Source organism: Macrobrachium nipponense, chromosome 25, assembly GCF_015104395.2.
Source record: "Macrobrachium nipponense isolate FS-2020 chromosome 25, ASM1510439v2, whole genome shotgun sequence".
Classification (NCBI taxonomy): Eukaryota; Metazoa; Arthropoda; class Malacostraca; order Decapoda; family Palaemonidae; genus Macrobrachium; species Macrobrachium nipponense.
In genome coordinates, this window is record NC_087214.1 from 40,983,881 (window position 1) to 41,002,798 (window position 18,918).

General features: G+C 42.2%; 1 protein-coding gene across 1 annotated transcript in view; it reads left to right on the forward strand.

Moving 5' to 3' along the window:
• LOC135199395 (methionine aminopeptidase 2-like) overlaps positions 1–18,918 on the forward strand; it is a 37,194-nt gene that overhangs the window by 1,826 nt on the left and 16,450 nt on the right. Inside the window, exons 2-4 of the mRNA XM_064227388.1 lie at positions 2,610–2,716; positions 10,699–10,873; positions 11,783–11,937. Of these exons, the coding sequence (XP_064083458.1) occupies positions 2,610–2,716; positions 10,699–10,873; positions 11,783–11,937 (437 nt within the window). The remainder of the gene's footprint in view (positions 1–2,609; positions 2,717–10,698; positions 10,874–11,782; positions 11,938–18,918) is intronic.

Consider the following 18,918-nt stretch of genomic DNA (forward strand, 5'->3'; position numbering starts at 1 on the left):
AACGTGTACATCACTTATGCAGTTTTATTGGCATTTCTCCACCTGCGCTTCTATGTTATGGTTCCCCTATTGATAGAGCAAATGCAGAGTAAGGGATCAGGGCTATTGTAGGCCCAGTAGGCCTTACTGTTATAGGCATTTCAAAGGGAATATGTCTTAATCAGATTTACTCTTTACCTAACATAACCTGGCCAGGAGAGGTGCGGCTTCACCCCTTGGACCCCCTACCTTATGAATTCATCACCTCTTACTCTGCTTTCTACCTGCACCAGCTAAGTAGAAATCAGTTTGGGTACTTCCTCTGTAGATGCTCAGGTCCTTTTAATGAGAATTTATGTTTATTTTCATCAGGACTTGGTTTCTGCTTCCTTATTTTGCATGAAGGGTTCAAAAGATACCCTTATCCCCCATTTAGGCAAACTTTAATTTTAGGTTTCGAGGACAGGATCGTTATTGATGTTCTTTCTTCCTCTTAAGGTACAATTGTCGGAGTAGGTCCAGGATGGAAGACACCTTGGATTAGTCACTGCTTCTTGAAGAGGTTAAGGTTAGGTACTCAAGCTAATGAAGGAATAAACGAGACAGTATACCTATGTAACCATTCATACCAAGAATTGTTTGGGCAAATAAGCCTAAGGCACAATGCATACACTATTCTTTTAGGGGTTGAGGATGTAATTAGCTATACTGTGGTATTGTAACAAAGTCAGGGTGAATTTGCCTTTGCACTTGACGAGCAGATTTTGTTAAGGGGGCCGGCCGGCTAATACCATTTTTTAAGGACAGGACTTTGACGTTCATACCACTTACTAAGGTGACTTGGGTCATCTCCAAACCGCATATGATTTTCGCCTCTGACCTTTGTTTTGTGACGCCAAGGCGATTTATCCAGAAAATAACCATTTTTCAAATTTTATCTCCTCCCTTGATATTTTTTATTAAGACCTGGGATTACTACTATATATAGACCTGATGTAGACCTCCAATCAAATGAGTTTTTTTTTTAAAGTCATTTTTTAGCAGGATATGAATTTTTCATTATGGTAAAAAATAAAACTTATAAATCAGGGAAAAAAATTTAGAGAAAAAAATTGAAACAAAAATTGGAAAAAAGGGCTTCACTTGATTGTTCTATAATGTCTTTCTAAGTTATATACGAAATTTCAATGCTATAGCTTTAAAACTAAGTGAGGAGATAGAATTTGAAGGTCAATCAGTATAGTTTTGAGATACGGCGTTCAAAGTTTTCCTTTGTGTTTTTCCAAACACAATGTTAATAAATAATGATTATTATGAATTTTATACTATTTCCTTTTTGGTATTAATAAACCAAAACTATGTTATTTATCATAAATGAAGATCCCTTGGCTTATTAGATTGAATTTTCTTCTGCGTGTTAGCAAGATGTTTTCCTTGTCTTTTCCTTTGTCATAATGAAATTCTTGCTGAAACAGATAAACAGACATAAAAGCAAGAGAATGTCAGAGGTGAAACTCAAACGTTTATGTACTCTCCTTTTTACAAAGACAATGTTAATAAATCCTGATTATTATGAATTTCATATTCCTTTTTGGGTATTAATAAATCAAAACTATGTTATTTATCATAAATGATGATCCCTTTGCTCAAAGACTGTAGCCTGGGGCACTGCGCGACATGTGCGTCAGCAATACGGGGCATTCCCTTACTACGTACCCCTCCCCAAGTTCCGCCCTCTGTTCACTAACTACGCTAATATTGCAGATATGATATTCTCAACTCATGTTTGAGCAAATTTACTTCTGTATGTTAGCCAGATGTTTTCCTTGTCTTTTCCTCTTTGTCATGATGAAATTCAGGCTGAAAGAAAAATAAACAGACATAAAAGCAAACAAATGTCAGAGGTGAAACTCGAATGTGTAGTCTCTTTCATGTTTCTGCTCGCTTTGTAGGGTGGTAAGCTGAGAACCTTCCCTCCTGCAACTCATGGAATCTCCACAGATGCTATTGCTCACAATTTCTTTTACAGTGCCCTATACCTCCATATTTAGGGGTTCTGGCAGGCCCCCTTAATGCAAATCAAGTCCATGGGAAGATGAACTTTGACGTGCTTAGCTTGTATTCTTAAAACAGGAAAGTGTTTGGTAAGAGAGAGACACCGAGAGAGTGGGTTTTATGTTATGGAAATGAGTGAAAATCAGGTAGTTTTTGGAATAATTATGCCTTCTCATGAAATTTGGTATGGAGACTTTGTTCATTGTACACTTTTGTCTATATGAATATGTGTTCCCCTCTATGTAAACATTGCCTCATGTTAGTGTGCGTAATTTATGTGATACTTTGGGAAATCGATGCTGTTTCTGTTGTTAATGATTAGTTTGCCAAATCACTGAAAAAGGAATACATTTATGCAAGTGTTACAATACATAAGATGGACTTTTAATACAATGATGAAGATAACCTTTAACTTAGTTTTGATTCTAATGCAGATGTTAATATGCTACAGGAAATTGGTAGTTTACTCAACCATAATTTTCATTCACAACTCTGTGTAAAATGGAAAGTATTATTCAATATTACTCTTTCAGCAAAGAAAGCTTATTTATATAGGCTATGTATTTTCTTTGTAGCTGGTGGTGCTGGGTCTGTCAATGTCCCGGATGGCGATGATGCTGTGGAAGTGAACGGTGTTGGTGATGACTTAGCCAAGGCTAAGTTGGAGGATGGAGAAAATGAGGTAATTCGCCATGTGCTTAGGTTGATTTTATATAGGTATTATATTGTTCTCTTTTTCTTGTTTTGTTATAATCTTGTGGGGTTGTTGACAGTATTTTGTGTAATGGTAACAATTCTTCAAGCACATTTTCCTGAAGTCTTAGGTATCAGGAATGCCTTGATTTTGCTTGTTATATATACAAGTATCATCCAACTTACAACTTGCTTGACATATGACCTCTCATACTTAACTGTACTTCTGGCAGCGGGACTGGGTGGGCTGATGCATAGAGTACATGCTGTATGACAGTTGACCACTTAGGTACTTGGCAATACACCACCTTAAGAGAGCTCTGTCATCACTCAGAAAGCATTTGTTGGTGTTACCCTGCCCTATCAGCAGCATCATACAGTATTAGATTTAAATGCATGAAAGAACTTAACCCGGTTGTAACTTTATGCATGCCAGTACATAGTATATTACGTAATTATTAAAAATTACATAATGTACATTACATAAATGATTAAAATATATCAGTAGTAGTATTACATTATGGTAAAAAGATTGAAATGAAGTACATTACAGTACTATGTAGGTACTTGCTATAGCAAAGGTTTGATATCATGCCCTACCCAGTATGTCAGTCACTTTCTAAGTTCGACCTGTATCCATTTTGACTTGCAACCAGTTGGTTGGAACCAAGCTAGGTCATCAGTAGGATGGTAGTACTGTATGCAATTCCTACTGAAGTCAATGGTATTGTTCCTGGATACTGTCTTTTTAATTTTTGCAAGCCCCTCTGGAATAAGGAAAAATTATTCACGTTTCTTTCCAAGAAAGACTTGAATCATTTTTCCTCCTTCCTGAGAAGCTTGCCTGAAGAGAAAAAGAAATATTGAGTGATTCAGTCTTGATGAAAAGATAGTATCTATCTGCAAACAATGTCATTGACTTCAATAGGAATTGCATGAGAGAAAATATGCCCAAATAGCATAATATAGTGATACTAGTGATTTCATAGTGGTGGTGGGGGGTTGGTCAGTGAAATTTTTGTAAATAGTCGTAGCATTAATTAAATGATTAATAGTTCAGCTAATTTCTCATAATACAATTGAATTTTAGGCTATAATAATCCAGATCTACACAGGGTTGTCAGTTTGAAAAATATTTTCTGAGAGTTTCATACAAGAAACTGATGAACAGAACCTACTGATTGATAGCCTGAGATGATGATATGATATACAAACTCTTGGTCCTTTACATAAGGAATTACTCTCAGCGGAGGCTGGAATATGGCTGTTAAATTCTAGAACAAGGTGGTTAGGCAGTAACTACCGTCTGGTAAGTGGGTGGGTCCGCTTGCCCGGATGTAAACACCACTTGTATTCATCTGAAATTTACGCTTACGCTTGAAATTACCAAGGGGAACTTTTGAGGTTCGTCTTTGTTTCTTCTGGTATTTCTTCTTCTCTTTGTCCTTTTGCTAGCTTATCGGATGAAGATAGAGGAGGGACGATTTGTGTTGGTGTTTGAGGTATTTCCTCTCATTTCGGAGGGCGGTGCCCTTGGATGGGAGAGTAGTATCCTTATTTTTTTTTAAATCATATTTTCTTTCTTTTATAGGCTAACAGTAGTGATAGTTGATTACAGCAGTAGATAGTTGGATATCTCTTCATGTTGACTATCCTAACCTTGGAATTGTACCTGTGACTTATAGCGTGCTGTGATATTGGTCCTTGAGTGTGTTTACTGTTCCCCTGCTGGAAATCATATTCGTTTGCTGCTGCTATCCTGGAGTTTCGTCACTCGCCGCTGCCCTGTGAATGTTTACTCTATTCCTGCTGGTAAATGTACCTCATCCTCTCCACCCCTTCGACTTCTAAGGCTCCCTGCTGAAGAAGAAGGTAATCTCCCTCCCTGAGAAGTCTTTGTTACGGGACTTCTAATGGTCTGCCTCCTCAGTTGGGTCTTCCACTGGCTCACCCGTTCCTTCGGGAACAGGAGCCGTCATGCTTTCCATAGGGCCTAGCGTGTCGGGAGCTGTAGAAGCACAAACTTCGGTTCGCACTTCTGCTGCTAGTCCTAGAGGTTCTACCCTTAAGACTAGTTCCGTGTTGGGTGCTCATTCGCTAGTTAACTAGGTGACTCACGCCTTGCCGGTGATCACTCTCGGTGATTGCTTGGTACTCAGGGTTGACCTGATGGTCCCACAGGACCATGCACGCAGTAAGACTGGTAGGGGGTCCCCATTTGGTTCTCTTGAAAGGTTTCGGCCTCGGCGAGGACTTGGACGCATTGGAGGACAGTACCAGCCCTCTCCAGTCAGGTGCACGCTCAACCCCACCTAGACGGCGGTCATGCCGGTCTCGGTGGTGGCGAACGTGTCTCCTGCTGTGTGAGAGTTTGGTAACCCTCCTCGGGAAAGCATTTCTCCAGGACTTTAATGTTTTCCTAGACTCGCGTTGCATCCATCACTGCAAGTTGATGGCTGCTCATGACTTGCTTCTTCTGCTAGTTCTGCTAGCAAGATGAGCGAGAGTCCGATCTTCCTCACCTATTCTCTCTACTTCCTATGGCTACACTGGGGGGGCGAGGTGAATAGGAGGGATCCTGCAGAGTGCTCTCCATAGGATTCAGCGTTGGGGGACTACATTTTTGGAAGGATCTTAGGGTCCCACCGGACGTATGTCCACGTCGTTGAGGAAGGATCTCTCAAATCTGGAGACTATGTTCTCCCTGACTTTTCTGTCATTGGGCGGATTTCAATTTGTAGTCCCGTATGGGTTCTTGAGTTTTTGGAGCCTCAAGTGTATATTCTATTGAATTGTACTCGCATTCCAGTCTTAAATGCTTGCATGTAGGACTGGTTTTTATGCCCGTTCCTCCTCAATTTCTACTGGAGTCGAGGAGGGGCCCCACCCCGATGATCGTTTGATGAAATTTGGGGGTCTCGCTGGGCACGTAAATTCTTTAAAATTTCTAGCACTCTCCGAGTGTTTTGGTCTTCTATGATATGGAAATGCTCAGGCAAGACAAGAATTCCTGATAATTGTTTCTACAATACCTGGGAATCTTGTTGAATGCTCGAATTCCTTTGAATTTCTGGCATTCTCAAGAGTGTTATGTTTTTCTATAATTTCCAAACACTCGGGCGAGACAGACATCCTGGTAACTGTTATTACGAAAATCGGGAGTCTTGCTAAGCCATTAAATTCCTTGGAATTTCTGGCGTTCACAGAGTGATTTGGTTTTCTGTGATTTTCAAACACTCGGGCAATGGGCATTCCTGGTAATTATTGTCTTACAAGAGTCGGGTTTTCTCGCTGAGTGTAGGACTTCTTACAAATTCTAGTGCTCAATATCACGAGTGCTTGGATAACGAAACGAGCCTTTACCTTCACGGATGAGTTCACTCTTCTCTGGTTTGGAGTTATACACAGCTTGGAGCTGCATGCAACACCGTATAGGTGAACGGTCAAGTACCATCCTCGTGTCTTGGACCTTAGGGTCCGAACACTTAGGACAGTAGACACAGAATCCCTCTTTAGTCTTCTTCTTGGAGCTTCGACCTCGAAGGAGATCAGTTAATTGGGAAAGAACTGATAGTTCTTTGTTGACTATTACCATTCATAATTATGTAGTGGTGATCTACTTGGCTCAACCAGACAGCTCTGCCGAGCTGAGGGCTCGGCTCTAGCGAATGAACTCTGCTCTTGTTCAGTGCAGTTCCTTGCCATGACATAGCACCCTCCCTTCCCATGTTGCAGCGAGTTTTTCACCGGGGTCATCGTCTTTCGTCTTCGTCATCTGATGCCTCCTAACCTCCCTCTTCGAAGGCTTCCACGACCTAAGAAGAGGAAGGTAATTCTCTGCCCCCTAAGAGGTGAGACTTCTAGGGTCTGCCTCCTTTCCTTGGGGAGGGAACAATTGGCTGTCTTTTCCGCTCACCTGTTCCTTCTGGAGCGGGAAACTGGACGCTATCCCCAAAATATAGTGTCTCGGAGCCCCAGGAGTTCGAACCCAAGTTCATTCTCCTGTCTCTGGTTCCAAGGGCACTGCTCATGGAACTGGGGCTGCGTCGGGTACTTGTATACGGGTCTCTCCGAGTGTACAACCTCCAAGGTAGGTCGTACATCCACAGTCAGTGAGCGATAGGTAGTCTTCTCTCCATCATGATAGTGGTGCAGGGCGAGAGAAGGGACCGAGCTGCGTTGGTGTCTTGGACCTACCTGTGAAAGCCAGGAATGGCTATTCTTTAGGTGCCAAGATTGATGTCGCTGTTCCTCGGGACAAGGCGTCTGAAGGAGATAGGAGTAGGTCCTCTGTGTAGTCCTTTTTCTTGAGGTTCAATCACGAAGACAGATGCATAGCAAGACATGGCAAGTTCTCGCCATCTCTTACTGCATTTAACTCCAGTTAACTTTAGCTCACGTTCGAGCGAATGAAACGGTTGTAGGAAATGAATGCTTCATTTAAGTGTGAGAACGTCGCACTCCACTTCCTGGTTACCCAGAATGAACAAGGAAATATGAGAGGAATTCTATGGAGTCTACTCCTCAGAGTTCGAATCTTAGGATCTTACTGAACATACGTCAATCTATTCAGGATGGATAGCACCGAGAGGTTTGAACGCCTCTCCAGTGCTACTGTTTTGGGAACAACCAGTTCAGCTAGAACTAGTTGTCTTCAGTATCCTCTTATCACCTTAAAAGTATCCCTTTGGGACAACTTCACCATTGCTTTCTTCATTAGAGAATGAAGGGGCCCCCAGTCCTTATTCTTGTCTCTTGAATGAAGAAGAATTAGGCTGGAGCGCGATTTACAGAAACCTACAAATATACTAGTAGTATATTTCTCTCGCGACATGCTTCTGTTATCAGTTGCATCATCCGAGTTATAGGCGTATACTTGTAAGTTAATTCTTCTGGTATGTGACTAAGACGAATAGTACCTTCTCTTAATTATCCTGAAACTCAGGACAGCTTTTTGGGCCTCTCAAGAGTTTCTGGTTTTGATTTTGAGATAATTAGTAGTATTGTTTCCCACACCACAGCATTTTCATTATCACCGAACAAGAGGGTTTTCTTCCTTCCCATTTCTGTTAAAATGCAGATGGTCGAGTGTATCTTTTTTGTGCTCGACGGTTCTAGCCAAGCGCATTCCATCATGGAATGCACTACCAGCCAATTCAGAATGAGTTGAGTGAGTGGCAGAATACTGCTCTCTCTCTCTCCGAGATTCTGTTTGTTTTAGGATTGTTTCTTCTCTTGTCAAGGATTAACTACCAATTTGAATCTCTGCCCGGCAATCACAGGCGTAGGTCTCTGGTTGGCTCAGGATTTGCGCATAAGGCGCATGTCTCATGCTCCAAATTTGCCATTGATAGAATTTTCAGACAGATATATCTCATTAGACTCATTATCATTTTTCTGTTTACCCCACGGTGTAACAGAAGTCTGTAGCCTAGTCTTCTGTTCCATCGCACCTGCCCCATTGGCCGCTGTGATGATGCAGAATGATTTTCTTCAGACAAATTCAGTTTTGTCTTCTAATATGCTTTTTCTAATTAGTAAGGTGTTGAATTATTCTTTGTTCACCACGAGTTGAAAACTAATAACGGAAGACTTCCCGTTCCCTGCCCGACTAGCTCTGCTTCCAAAGTAAATAAAAAACTCCTCCCTGATCCAACCCACAAGAAGTGGTTCTTCAGGCAGCACAATCCCTTTGTTTTCATTACTGAAAGACTCTCTGCTTTCATTACAAGCTCAGACTTTCTCATCGAAGAACAATGAAATAGCGGAATAACTTTTTCAGTCCTGTAAAACAGCAGGGATTAGAGCTGTCTTCACTGGTTGGTGTCATTGACGGGACTTTTGCTATGATCAGAATTGTGAGTTTACTTCTCTCGATTCAGCTGTGAAGACATAGGTCCACATTCACCTTAGGCATTCACTAAGTTAATGTAGTATTGTTTCTCCTTGGTTGAGATTCAACTACTGATGAGAAACTTCTGTCTTGCCATCACAGGGACCTCAGTCTCTAGAGTGCATTTGACTTTTGTAATGCATGCATGCCTCACGAGAATCATCTCTTCTCTCAATATCGTTGGCAAACAAGATAGACAATTTGTTGGTTCATTCTCAACATCACCTTTCAAGTGGTAGGTGTCATGTCGTGACTACGTCTCGGACACTGATGTGCAATCACTCTGCTTCTGTTGATGAGTCCGAATCCTTCATGATCTCCTCTGTTGTGGACTTTGTATTGGTTGATCCAGATTAGTCATTACTTTGTCCTATTGGTGTGCTGCTGTACCTGCGAAGGATCGACACCCTTCATTGAGTGTCGATACCTTTATCACTGCTGATTTAAGTGCCTATGACACGTCTTTCTCCGTCTTACGAGATCGTGAGAAACTCCTCTGCAGTTGGATACGTCCACAGCAGTGCCAGTGGATGGGTAGGCTACATTCCATCACTGCGAGGAATATGTTGGAACACTTTTATCTTTCATTCTTCGGGTCTGCCCACAGGTCCTTGGAAAATCTTTCTCTTGGACCAGTAGTGGATGCTCACAATTAGTGTTTGCTTACCCGGCTCCTTCAAGAGGACAAGTTGCATCTCGCCTATGGTGTGCGGTTCTAGAGGTAAGAAGGATGCAAGAATGACTGGCCTCTCCAATTTCCCCTCTTCGTCCTTCTACTCCTCTTCCTTGAGGTTGAAGATAGGACTCGAACTTACACTGGCTGGGCGGGCGATTGATGCGGTAAGCTTGCGTATCAAGTTTCCTTTCTATTTTTCTTATCAGAATCATAGAAGCAATCCTATTCCTTCCTCTAGCAAGGGGAGGAAGGAGACTGGCAATAAGGCAAACCCTTCCCAGAACTTTGCATTAATACCTCCGACTCTAAATATTCTTCCCAGCCCCTTTCGGATGAGTTACGATTCCTCACTCATTTTGAAAAGGCCCAGAAGTCTGACTCTGATTATCCAGCTCCTATACTCCGATCAATTTGTCGCTCTTACGATCAGGAGGAATAGCCCAGGTGTGCAGGACTCGGTCAGTTCTAGAAGCTCACTCACATTCCTCCCACCAATCAGTGAGTCTTCCATATATGTAAGGGACCCAGGTTTGTATTTCGTGTAGGAACAAATCACAATTTTTGAGAGTAACTTGTATTTTTCTTAACTATACAAACCTTAGGTCCTTTATGTTAATGCCCACTTCATGCCACCCCTCAATCTGAAACCTGGGCGGAAAGGCAAAGTGGTAGTTACTGCCTAACCACCTTGTTCAAGAATTTAACGGCCGTATTCCAGCCTCCGCTGAAAGTAATTCCTTATGTAAAAGACCTCCGGTTTGTATAGTTAGGAAAAATACAATTACTTTAAAAAATTGTGAATTTACTAGAGTTAATTACAATATAGTCCAATACTATGTTATTTTTTGTAAGTATGCTTATATTGAAAATGGAGCAGATTTTTTATGGATTATATTATTTGTTTTGAGTATTTTGAAAATAAAGCTTATTTTAAAGAGTTTTGTGGAAATGTTATGCTTAACCTCAGGAATGGTAGATTTTCAAGTTATATGTATTGAAAGGAATGTTTTCATTGTCTAGCCTAATTGGGTAGTATGCAGAGTAGTGAAACGGATATTCAGTGTTATGTGAGGGGGCTGCATGGGTGAAGTCCCTGGCCAGGTCGGGGCACAGCGCCCTAAGATAGGTTAGGAATTTAAGGTCTGGTGACATGGCATTCTAGGGAAAATTTTTTGGGCTACTTTGGCTTGCTATCTAGGCATTACCTACTCCGAGGGAGTCCCCACAAAAATATCGATTATTAATATATTTATCGACCACTCGGTATAGAAATGGGTGTACGTATTTGATACTTTCATCCCGAGGGCTAGTGCTAAACCCAATGTTTAGTACTAACACCTTGGAGTATGTGACACATAGATAACAAGCGAAAGTAACACTGATTTTTTGTCTGTTGCAACAGGAAGGTGGAGATGATGGAGAGGAAACAGCAGAAGCGGCTGCGAAGAAGAAGAAAAACAAGAAAAAGAAGAAGAAGCCAGCAGGTGCAGGTGGAGATGGAAGTGCAAACAGCAGTGTACTCACTGTGCAGCAAACTGATCCTCCTTCGATACCCATCGTTGACCTCTATCGGGATTGTATGTTTTGATTCTAGGTTTTTTGTTATTTATTTTATTTATTTATTTATTTTCTTTTGTGTCTACTTCTGTTCGACATCAGAAGAGTATGGTGACGACTTCAATTCATCATCATATTCCATAGAGTATGATGACGACTTCCATTCATCATCATATTCCATAGAGTTTGGTGACAACTGCCATTCATCATATTCTTCACACACAATATTGTGACTACTTTTGTTCATCATCATCATCATTTTACTTGTGTTCATTGTCATTTTTTCACACACAGTATGGTGACTATTACTGTTCATCATCATATTTTTGTTTGCAGAGTATAGTAACTAATTCTTTCATCATCATTTTCACACCAAATACCGTATGCCATTGATGGATTAAACGTCTTGTGAATTCTCTTCTGTTGGTTGCTGTGTACACATATGTGAATTCTTGACTGGTCTACATGATACAGTAATACATGCTACCTTTCTGATCCTTGTAGGGTGTTAGTGCCATCAGTGTACCTCGTGTGGTGCACTTTGAGCAGTACTGAGGTTCTTGCCATTCTCCCTTCAACCCCTAGCTGCATCTCTTCTGATTCCTCTTACTGTACCTCAGCTCATATTCTATCTCTTACTAACAATTGAGTCACAGCGCAACTGTGAGGTTTTCCTCCAGTTACACCTTTAAAACCTTTCAGTGCTGAAGGACCTCTTAGGTCCCAGCACTTGGCCTTTGGCTTAGGTTTTATACTCCAACTACCATTCTGATTACTTTGAATGATTGTGAAACAATTTTCAGAAATTATTTTTGTATTTTTAAAGTAAAGCATTATGATATACAGTATGAGATTTCATTATAATAGCTTTGTTTTGCACCAAGTGATTTTTTGTGTGATATTCACACCTACATTCATTTTATTTCCAGCTAATTACCCAATTGGTGAAATTTGCGAGTACAAAATAGACCAGAATGATACCACTGCCATAAATCGAATGACGTCGCCCGAGAAGAAAGCTTTGGAGATGTCCTACGACGACATGTATAGAGAGATCCGTATTGGTGCAGAAGTTCATCGTACAGTAAGTTTTGTTCATGAAACTTACCTGATAGATATATATATAGCTGTATTCTCTGAAGTCCGACAGAATTTCAAAATTCGCGGCACACGCAGTGGGCGGCCAGGTGGTAGTACCCATTCCCGCCGTGGGAGGCGGATATCAGGACTATTCCATTTTCTATTCATATTTTTTCTGTCGCCGTCGGTAAACAACTGTTTACAGACCTCCAGCCTAGGATTTTGAAACTTCATTAGCCGCTTAAGTATCCTAATTATTCTTTCGATTATTAACTTGGATTTGTGGCTAGGCATACGCTATCCGTAAATTTTTTCATTGCATTTGATGTCTGAAGCTAGTTAGCTAGTTTCAGACTTTGTTGTCTGCATGGTAAGGTGAGGCTACCGGAACTTTCGGTAGACACTCGCTTAGTATATATGACGTTTACATGTTTTCTTTGCATAAGTTCAATGTAATTAGTGTAATGTGTGACTGATTACGGAAGAAGGAGGATTCATGTACGCATTTTAGAGCGTGTTAGAATCAGGAGTTTTCCTCCACAGTAAACAGAAGTTAGAAATAATGAACCTTCTAACTCCTGTAGATTTTATTTTGCCTAACCCTGTGGTATGGCTTACGGGCCTAGAAGAAGTGTCTGCTAGAGGATTACATCAAGTAATCTTAGACTAAAGTGCTCGCTCTCCAATCAGTGTTGTGAAGTGTAGTGCCCCTTGTGTTGTGGAGGGGGCGTCAGATCGGCCCCATAATGCCTCTAGGCCTGGACCTCTGTCGGACTCCCAGGACTCAGGGAGAGGGCATGTCGAAAGCTGCAAGAGGGTTACGGGGGCTCCCCACCGATCTGGCGTCCCTTCGGCAGGCCCTGTTGACGCTTCCCAGGCTGCTAAAGATCGTGCACGTGCACGAATCTTGAAGGATTGCTTCTCGTCCTCCGAGGCGTTCCTCCCCTGCGCAAGGGTTGGAGCTCTCGGAAGGACTCGCGCCCTCTAAGAAGCTTTAGAGAAGGGGACGCTTCACGTCCTCTCTCTCGTCAGGAAGGGAACGTCAGATCGGCCCCGTAACGCCTCTAGGCTAGACCTCTGTCGGACTCCCAGGAAACCAGGGAGAGGGCATGTCAAAAGCCGAAGGAGGGTTACAGGTTTTTCATGCTGATCTGGCTTCCTTTCGGCAGTCCTGTTGTCGCTTCCCAGGCTGCCGAAGATCGAGCACGTGCACGAATCTTGAAGGATTGCTTCTCGTCCTCCGAGGCGTCCTCCCCACACAGGGGTTGGAGCTCTCGGAAGGACTCGCGCCCCCTAAAGAAGCTTTAGAGAAGAGGACGCTTCACGTCCTCTCTCTCGTCACGAGAGGATGAAGGAGTCCTATGCCCTGTCAGGGCTCTCGAATTTTATTTACATAAACGAAGGAAGTAAGAGCTCCTTCGGGTAATTTATGGTGCTCAGGAAGAGACCACATTTACCCTTTTCGAAGAATGCACTGGCTCTTTTCCTAAGGGACATATTAAGGAGGCTCATTCATCTTGCCAGAAGAGTGATTTGAGCCTCCTGCGAGTGAACGCTCATGAAGTTAGAGCTGTTTCAACCTCGCTAGCATTCCAAAAGAATTTGGTAATCAAGGACATTCTTGATTCCACCTTTTGGAGGAGCAACTCAGTATTCGTCTCCTCTCTTCATGGCGCTCCGTATACGTTATGTAACGTTCGCTTTACTTCGAAGAAGCAAGCTGATAAGTTTGACGGCCGGCAAGCTGCTTTTGCACAGTCCAAACAACTTATGTTTCTGGTTCGGCATAAGAAGGGCAATTTAGACGTGAGGAAGCTTTTGGAGGTGCTCGACGTCCTATAAGTAGAGACATTCTCCAGGACGCTCGGCAAGCACCTTGCGAGGGTGTCTTTCGGACGCTCGGCGTTCCTTTGCTGAGTGCGTTTCTGGAGATGTTCTTTTGCATTACTAAGACGCAAGTTGTCGCACAGGCGGCCACTGTCTTTGTAAGAAGGTATGAAGGTCTTTAAGGCCAGTCTTGAAGACGAAAGCCATACGTCTTCCTTTAGTGTTCACACACTTCAGGAGCAGCGTGCGGTTCTCCATGGAGACTCGCATGAGGACGTCCCTTGAAAATATTCAACGTCATACGCAAAACGCGGTTCGTCATAACATTGAGATGTTGGCAAGGTCGCTCGCCAGGACGCCTCTTGGCGGGCTTTGCATGCATCAGGGCGCTCAACGAGATCCTCTCTGAAACGTCGTTCAGAAGACTTGGTGTTCTCTGCTCAGACACGCTCGCAGCTAAGCAGGACGTTTTTTGAGGACGCTCAGCAGGACGTTTTTTGAGGACACTCAGCAGGACGCTTTCCAGGACGCTAAGCAGGACGCTTTTGAGGACGCTCGGCAGGACGCTTTTGTGGACATTCGCCAGGACGCTTCGGTGGAAGCTCGGCAGGACGCTTTGCGAGAGAAAAGACTTGTTGAAGGCGTCTTATTTGCTGTTCAGGACGTTTCTTAGGACGCTTGACGCTTTCTAAACGCTCGTCAAGAGGAGGTTTTTTCAGGACTCTCCACAGGACATTCCTTTACAGAAATTTTTAAAAAAGGATTCGGAGTTAGCGGAGAGACATACCCGAATTTTTCTTCGATCTTTCCTCTTCATCGATTTCTCTGAGAATCGGGATGATTATATACTCGGATTCCTGGGTGACTTTCGGTCATGTTAAAGGGTTTTCCCCTATTAGCAAAGTGCTAATAGTTTTGTCAAGTCAGGACGTTTTCCCCATTGTCAAGATACTAAACGTTTTGTCATTTAAGTGGGGGACCCCTCATAAATGGGGTAGTTCTCATTGACATAGATTTTAACGTTTTTATCGTTTAAGCGGATAAACTCATTAACAAATTTCGGAAGAGCTCTCATTCATTTTCAGAGGCTCATCTGGGGAGTAAGAAAAAGACTTGTAGACTAGATCCAGGAAGTCTTATGTCCAATATCATAAGAACATTGAACGGTCCTTTTCGATCCTCGGTTCTCTCTTGATGATCTCTATTCGAATATTACTCCCTTTTCTTGGCAAAGAGTCTTGGCAAAGAGTCAAGGAGTTCTTTTAAAAAGTCTCATTCATTAGAACGTGGACAGTCGTTTTCCTTTCTTTCTCTCTTCCTCGTCGAGGAAAGATGTAGTAGAGAATTTGATGTTCAAATTACTACAATACTTACGTAGTTTATCTTTGCGTCATTTTGCTAACGCATGGGTCCCAAGTCATTATACGCATATCATATTTACCTCTGCGGATAGAAGCCGAAAGAACTGTTGTTCTAATGTATTTATTTGACACTCCCTTCAACCTTCCAAGAGTTTTCGGAGTAAGAACAACTCTTCAGGTATTGTTACGACAACACCAACTCAGCTTCTGTATTTAGCGAATTCTGTTTCGTTTAAATAGGCCTGCTTGAGAGTTTCCTTTTGCTCGATAACACCATACATATTCCTTCGTAAAGGGAGTAGCTGGCAACTCAGGCAGATAGTATTCTGTTCACCATTGAAGCTTTCCTTCGAGGAAGACTTCTCCTTCACTCTCTTTGATAGAGATTGAAGGTGGTCGATCTCCAATCCTTATTTTGTTTTCTTGAAGGAAAGAATTTAGGATGGAGATCGTTGTTCAGAATCCTATAAATATACTACGTATATTAACCTCGCGACATGATTCTACTAAGCAGTTGAATTGTCCGAGGGGTAGGCGCATATCCTAGTTATTCTACGGATTGCGACTTAGACGAGAAGTATTCTAATTGAACTGCAACTCGGGGTTGCCTGCAACCTCCCAGGAGTTTGTTTCAATTTTATATACTATGGTTTTGTCACGACGACAACATTTCAACTTTTATATTTACCGAAATTCGTTTCGCCTAAATATAATTGCTCGAGCATATCTTTTATGCTCGGTGGTTCTAGCCGAACGCATTCCTTTGGGGAATATGGATTACCTGGCAACTCAGGATGACGAGTCAGCGGGAGCTCAGGCTCAGCTACTGCGTATTGAACTGCCTGATAGCAGCTCAGTATCGGCTGGGCCTCCGAGATGCACGGTTGTTTATGTCTCTCTCTCTCCCCTGCTTTGATTGACTACCGAACCGTATCTCTGCCCAACAATCATGGACTTAGGTCTCTGATTAACGGGGATTCTCGCAATTATGAAGGACCATCTACTGCTGTGACGATAGATTCCATCGCCTTCGATATTGCGAGAATTTTCAACAGAGATATCTCTTAGACTCTTTCATTTTACTGTTTACCGCACGGTAACAGAAGTCTGTACAAGTCTCCCGCTGCATCGCACTGCGATAATGCGAATGATTTTGCAGACATCTGAGTTTGTTTTTAAAATATCTCATATTCGTAGGTGTACAATTGTTCATTGTTCAACCCGAATTAACAGATATGTCAAAAGACATCGCCTACTCTCCGACCTGACAGCTCTACTTCCAAATGTTCAGCCCATGAGAAGCAGTTCTTCAGGCGGCTTTCCCCTGTGTTTTCATTACTGAAGAACGCCCCGCTTTCATTGCAACTACGGACAGCAATGAAATAGCGGTTAGCGTTTTCAGTCATTTGTAAGCACAGGTTCAGAATCTTGAGAATCCTTCTCTCGATTCGTCTGTGAAGACGTAGGTTGCATTCAATATCTACCTTCGTCTTCAACGGTACATAGCGATAAGATCTTCAAGAGTAATGGCAGTCTCTTGGCCAAGGCAAAGCAGTGCTGCCTATTTTCAGTGTTCAATCGGAGGAGGCCGTTTCTAGAGATAGTGAAGGGAAATGACTGTTCCTCCACCTCGACCTCTGTGAATTTCCTTATGGTTCTATCTTTCCGTCTGAAGTATGAGATAAGCTAGAAGTCCTAACTATTGTAGAATATGCAAATATGTTGTTGACGGCCTCTAGGCTCAGAGATTCGGTTCTGTCAAACAACAAAGCTTCACGATCTTTGAGGTCTGTGGAGATCTTGAAATTCTCTGGATCAAAGGTTCCGGCATGGAACTTAGACGTAGTCTGAGTTTCTGATGCCAAAAGCATTTCGAACCTATCCTTTCTGCGAACTTAATACACGTGACCAGAAAGGCTAATATTCTAACCGCTCTAGCCACGGCAAAGAGGGTTAGTGAGGTTTTAGCCATCATCAGAGGTTTTGGCTTTAAAGGACATAATGCGGTCTGTCCTCTAAGCCTTCCGTTCTTGATAAGAACGAAAACCTGTCTAACCCTTGACCCGAAGGCTTGGAGACCAAGGGTATGGCACAAATTATTGGGCAAGGGCATTAGAGAGTCCTGTGCCCTGTAGGGTCTCTCAAGTTTTATCTTGATAAAACTATAGAAAGTCAAGGTCAACAGACAATCTGCGGTGTTCCGTAAAAAGACCAGACTGGTTCATGTCCAAGAACACCCTGGCATTATAGCCAAGGAGTTCTTTTAAGAGGTCTCATTCATTATGTTTGCATAAAGATTTGAGATTTTTTCTTAACATGAATGCTCAAGAGGTGAGGGCGCGGCCTCGGAAGCATTTTCAACAGAGCATGACACTCAGTAACATCCTGAGTGCCACGCTTTAGCGAAGCAACTCTGTGTTCGCTTCACACTCCCGACAATCTGCGGTGTTCCGTAAAAAGACAAGACTGGTTCATGTCCAAGAACACCCTGGCATTATAGCCAAGGAGTTCTTGTAAGCAGGTCTCATTCATTATGTTTGCATAAAGATTTGAGATTTTTTCTTAATATGAATGCTCAAGAGGTGAGGGCGCGGCCTCGGAAGCATTTCAACAGAGCATGACACTCAGTAACATCCTGAGTGCCACGCTTTAGCGAAGCAACTTTGTGTTCGCTTCACACTCCCGACGGGATGTGAAGACGACATTTCAGATCCGTAAGTCGCTAGGACCATACATATCTGTAGATATATTATTGGGGGCAGGAAGCAACACGAATCCTATCCTATAGAAAAGGGATAGGTGTGCTTTTAACTTTGAAGGGTTGGTCGCTTGAGGCGCGTTCCTTTTCTTTAGCCTAGAAGTTATGGAACTAACTTTGATAGGTTAGGTCAGGTGGTGGTTTTAGCTTCGGTGCCCTCAGAAGTATGGTCATATGGTCTAGCCACATTGTGGTCACGCCCCCGTTGACAGATCATCTAGAGCGCACCAGCATTACAGGTCTCTACCTCGCTGGCAACTCTAGTAACGCAGAAGCAGACTTTGGTGACAGTAATCACGAAGTCGGCTATGCTAACAGGTGAGGAACCAAGATGTATATCATCTACTTAATTTAGTTTCCCAAAAAATCTTATTCTGTCTCTTCCCACCATCCGAAGGTGGGATTCAGCTATATATATATCTGTCAGGTAAGTTTCATGAACAAAATGTTATTGTTATAATACAATTAAGTTTGTTCATACTTACCTGGCAGATATATATAATTAAAGTGCCCACCCACCTCCCCTCAGGAGACAGTGGCACTGATAAAATATGAATAGAAAATGGGAATAGTTCCTGATATCCGCCTCCCACGGCGGGAATGGGTACTACCACCTGGCCGCCCACTGCGTGTGCCGCGAATTTTGAAATTCTGTCGGACTTCAGAGAATACAGCTATATATATATCTGCCAGGTAAGTATGAACAAACTTAATTGTATTATAACAATAACATGTTTTACAGTTGTGTTGCTTCCTTCTCTGGCTTTGAATTGGAAGGACAGCTTTTATGTAAATGTTTTGATTATTTATTAACATTTTCATGAATATTATTTTCTTAGGAAAATTTTTCAGTTTTTTTAATATTCAGATTTTTTGGCTGTGATATATCAGTGTACTGTATAGAAAGCATTTGTTAAAAGCCTTGTAGACACATTACAGTATAAGGTAAACTTATTTAAATGTGTTGTAGAAGGTAAACTTATTTAAATGTGTTGTAGAAAATTTTTCTTGTAAGTCAGTAGGTTTATTTTAGATTGTA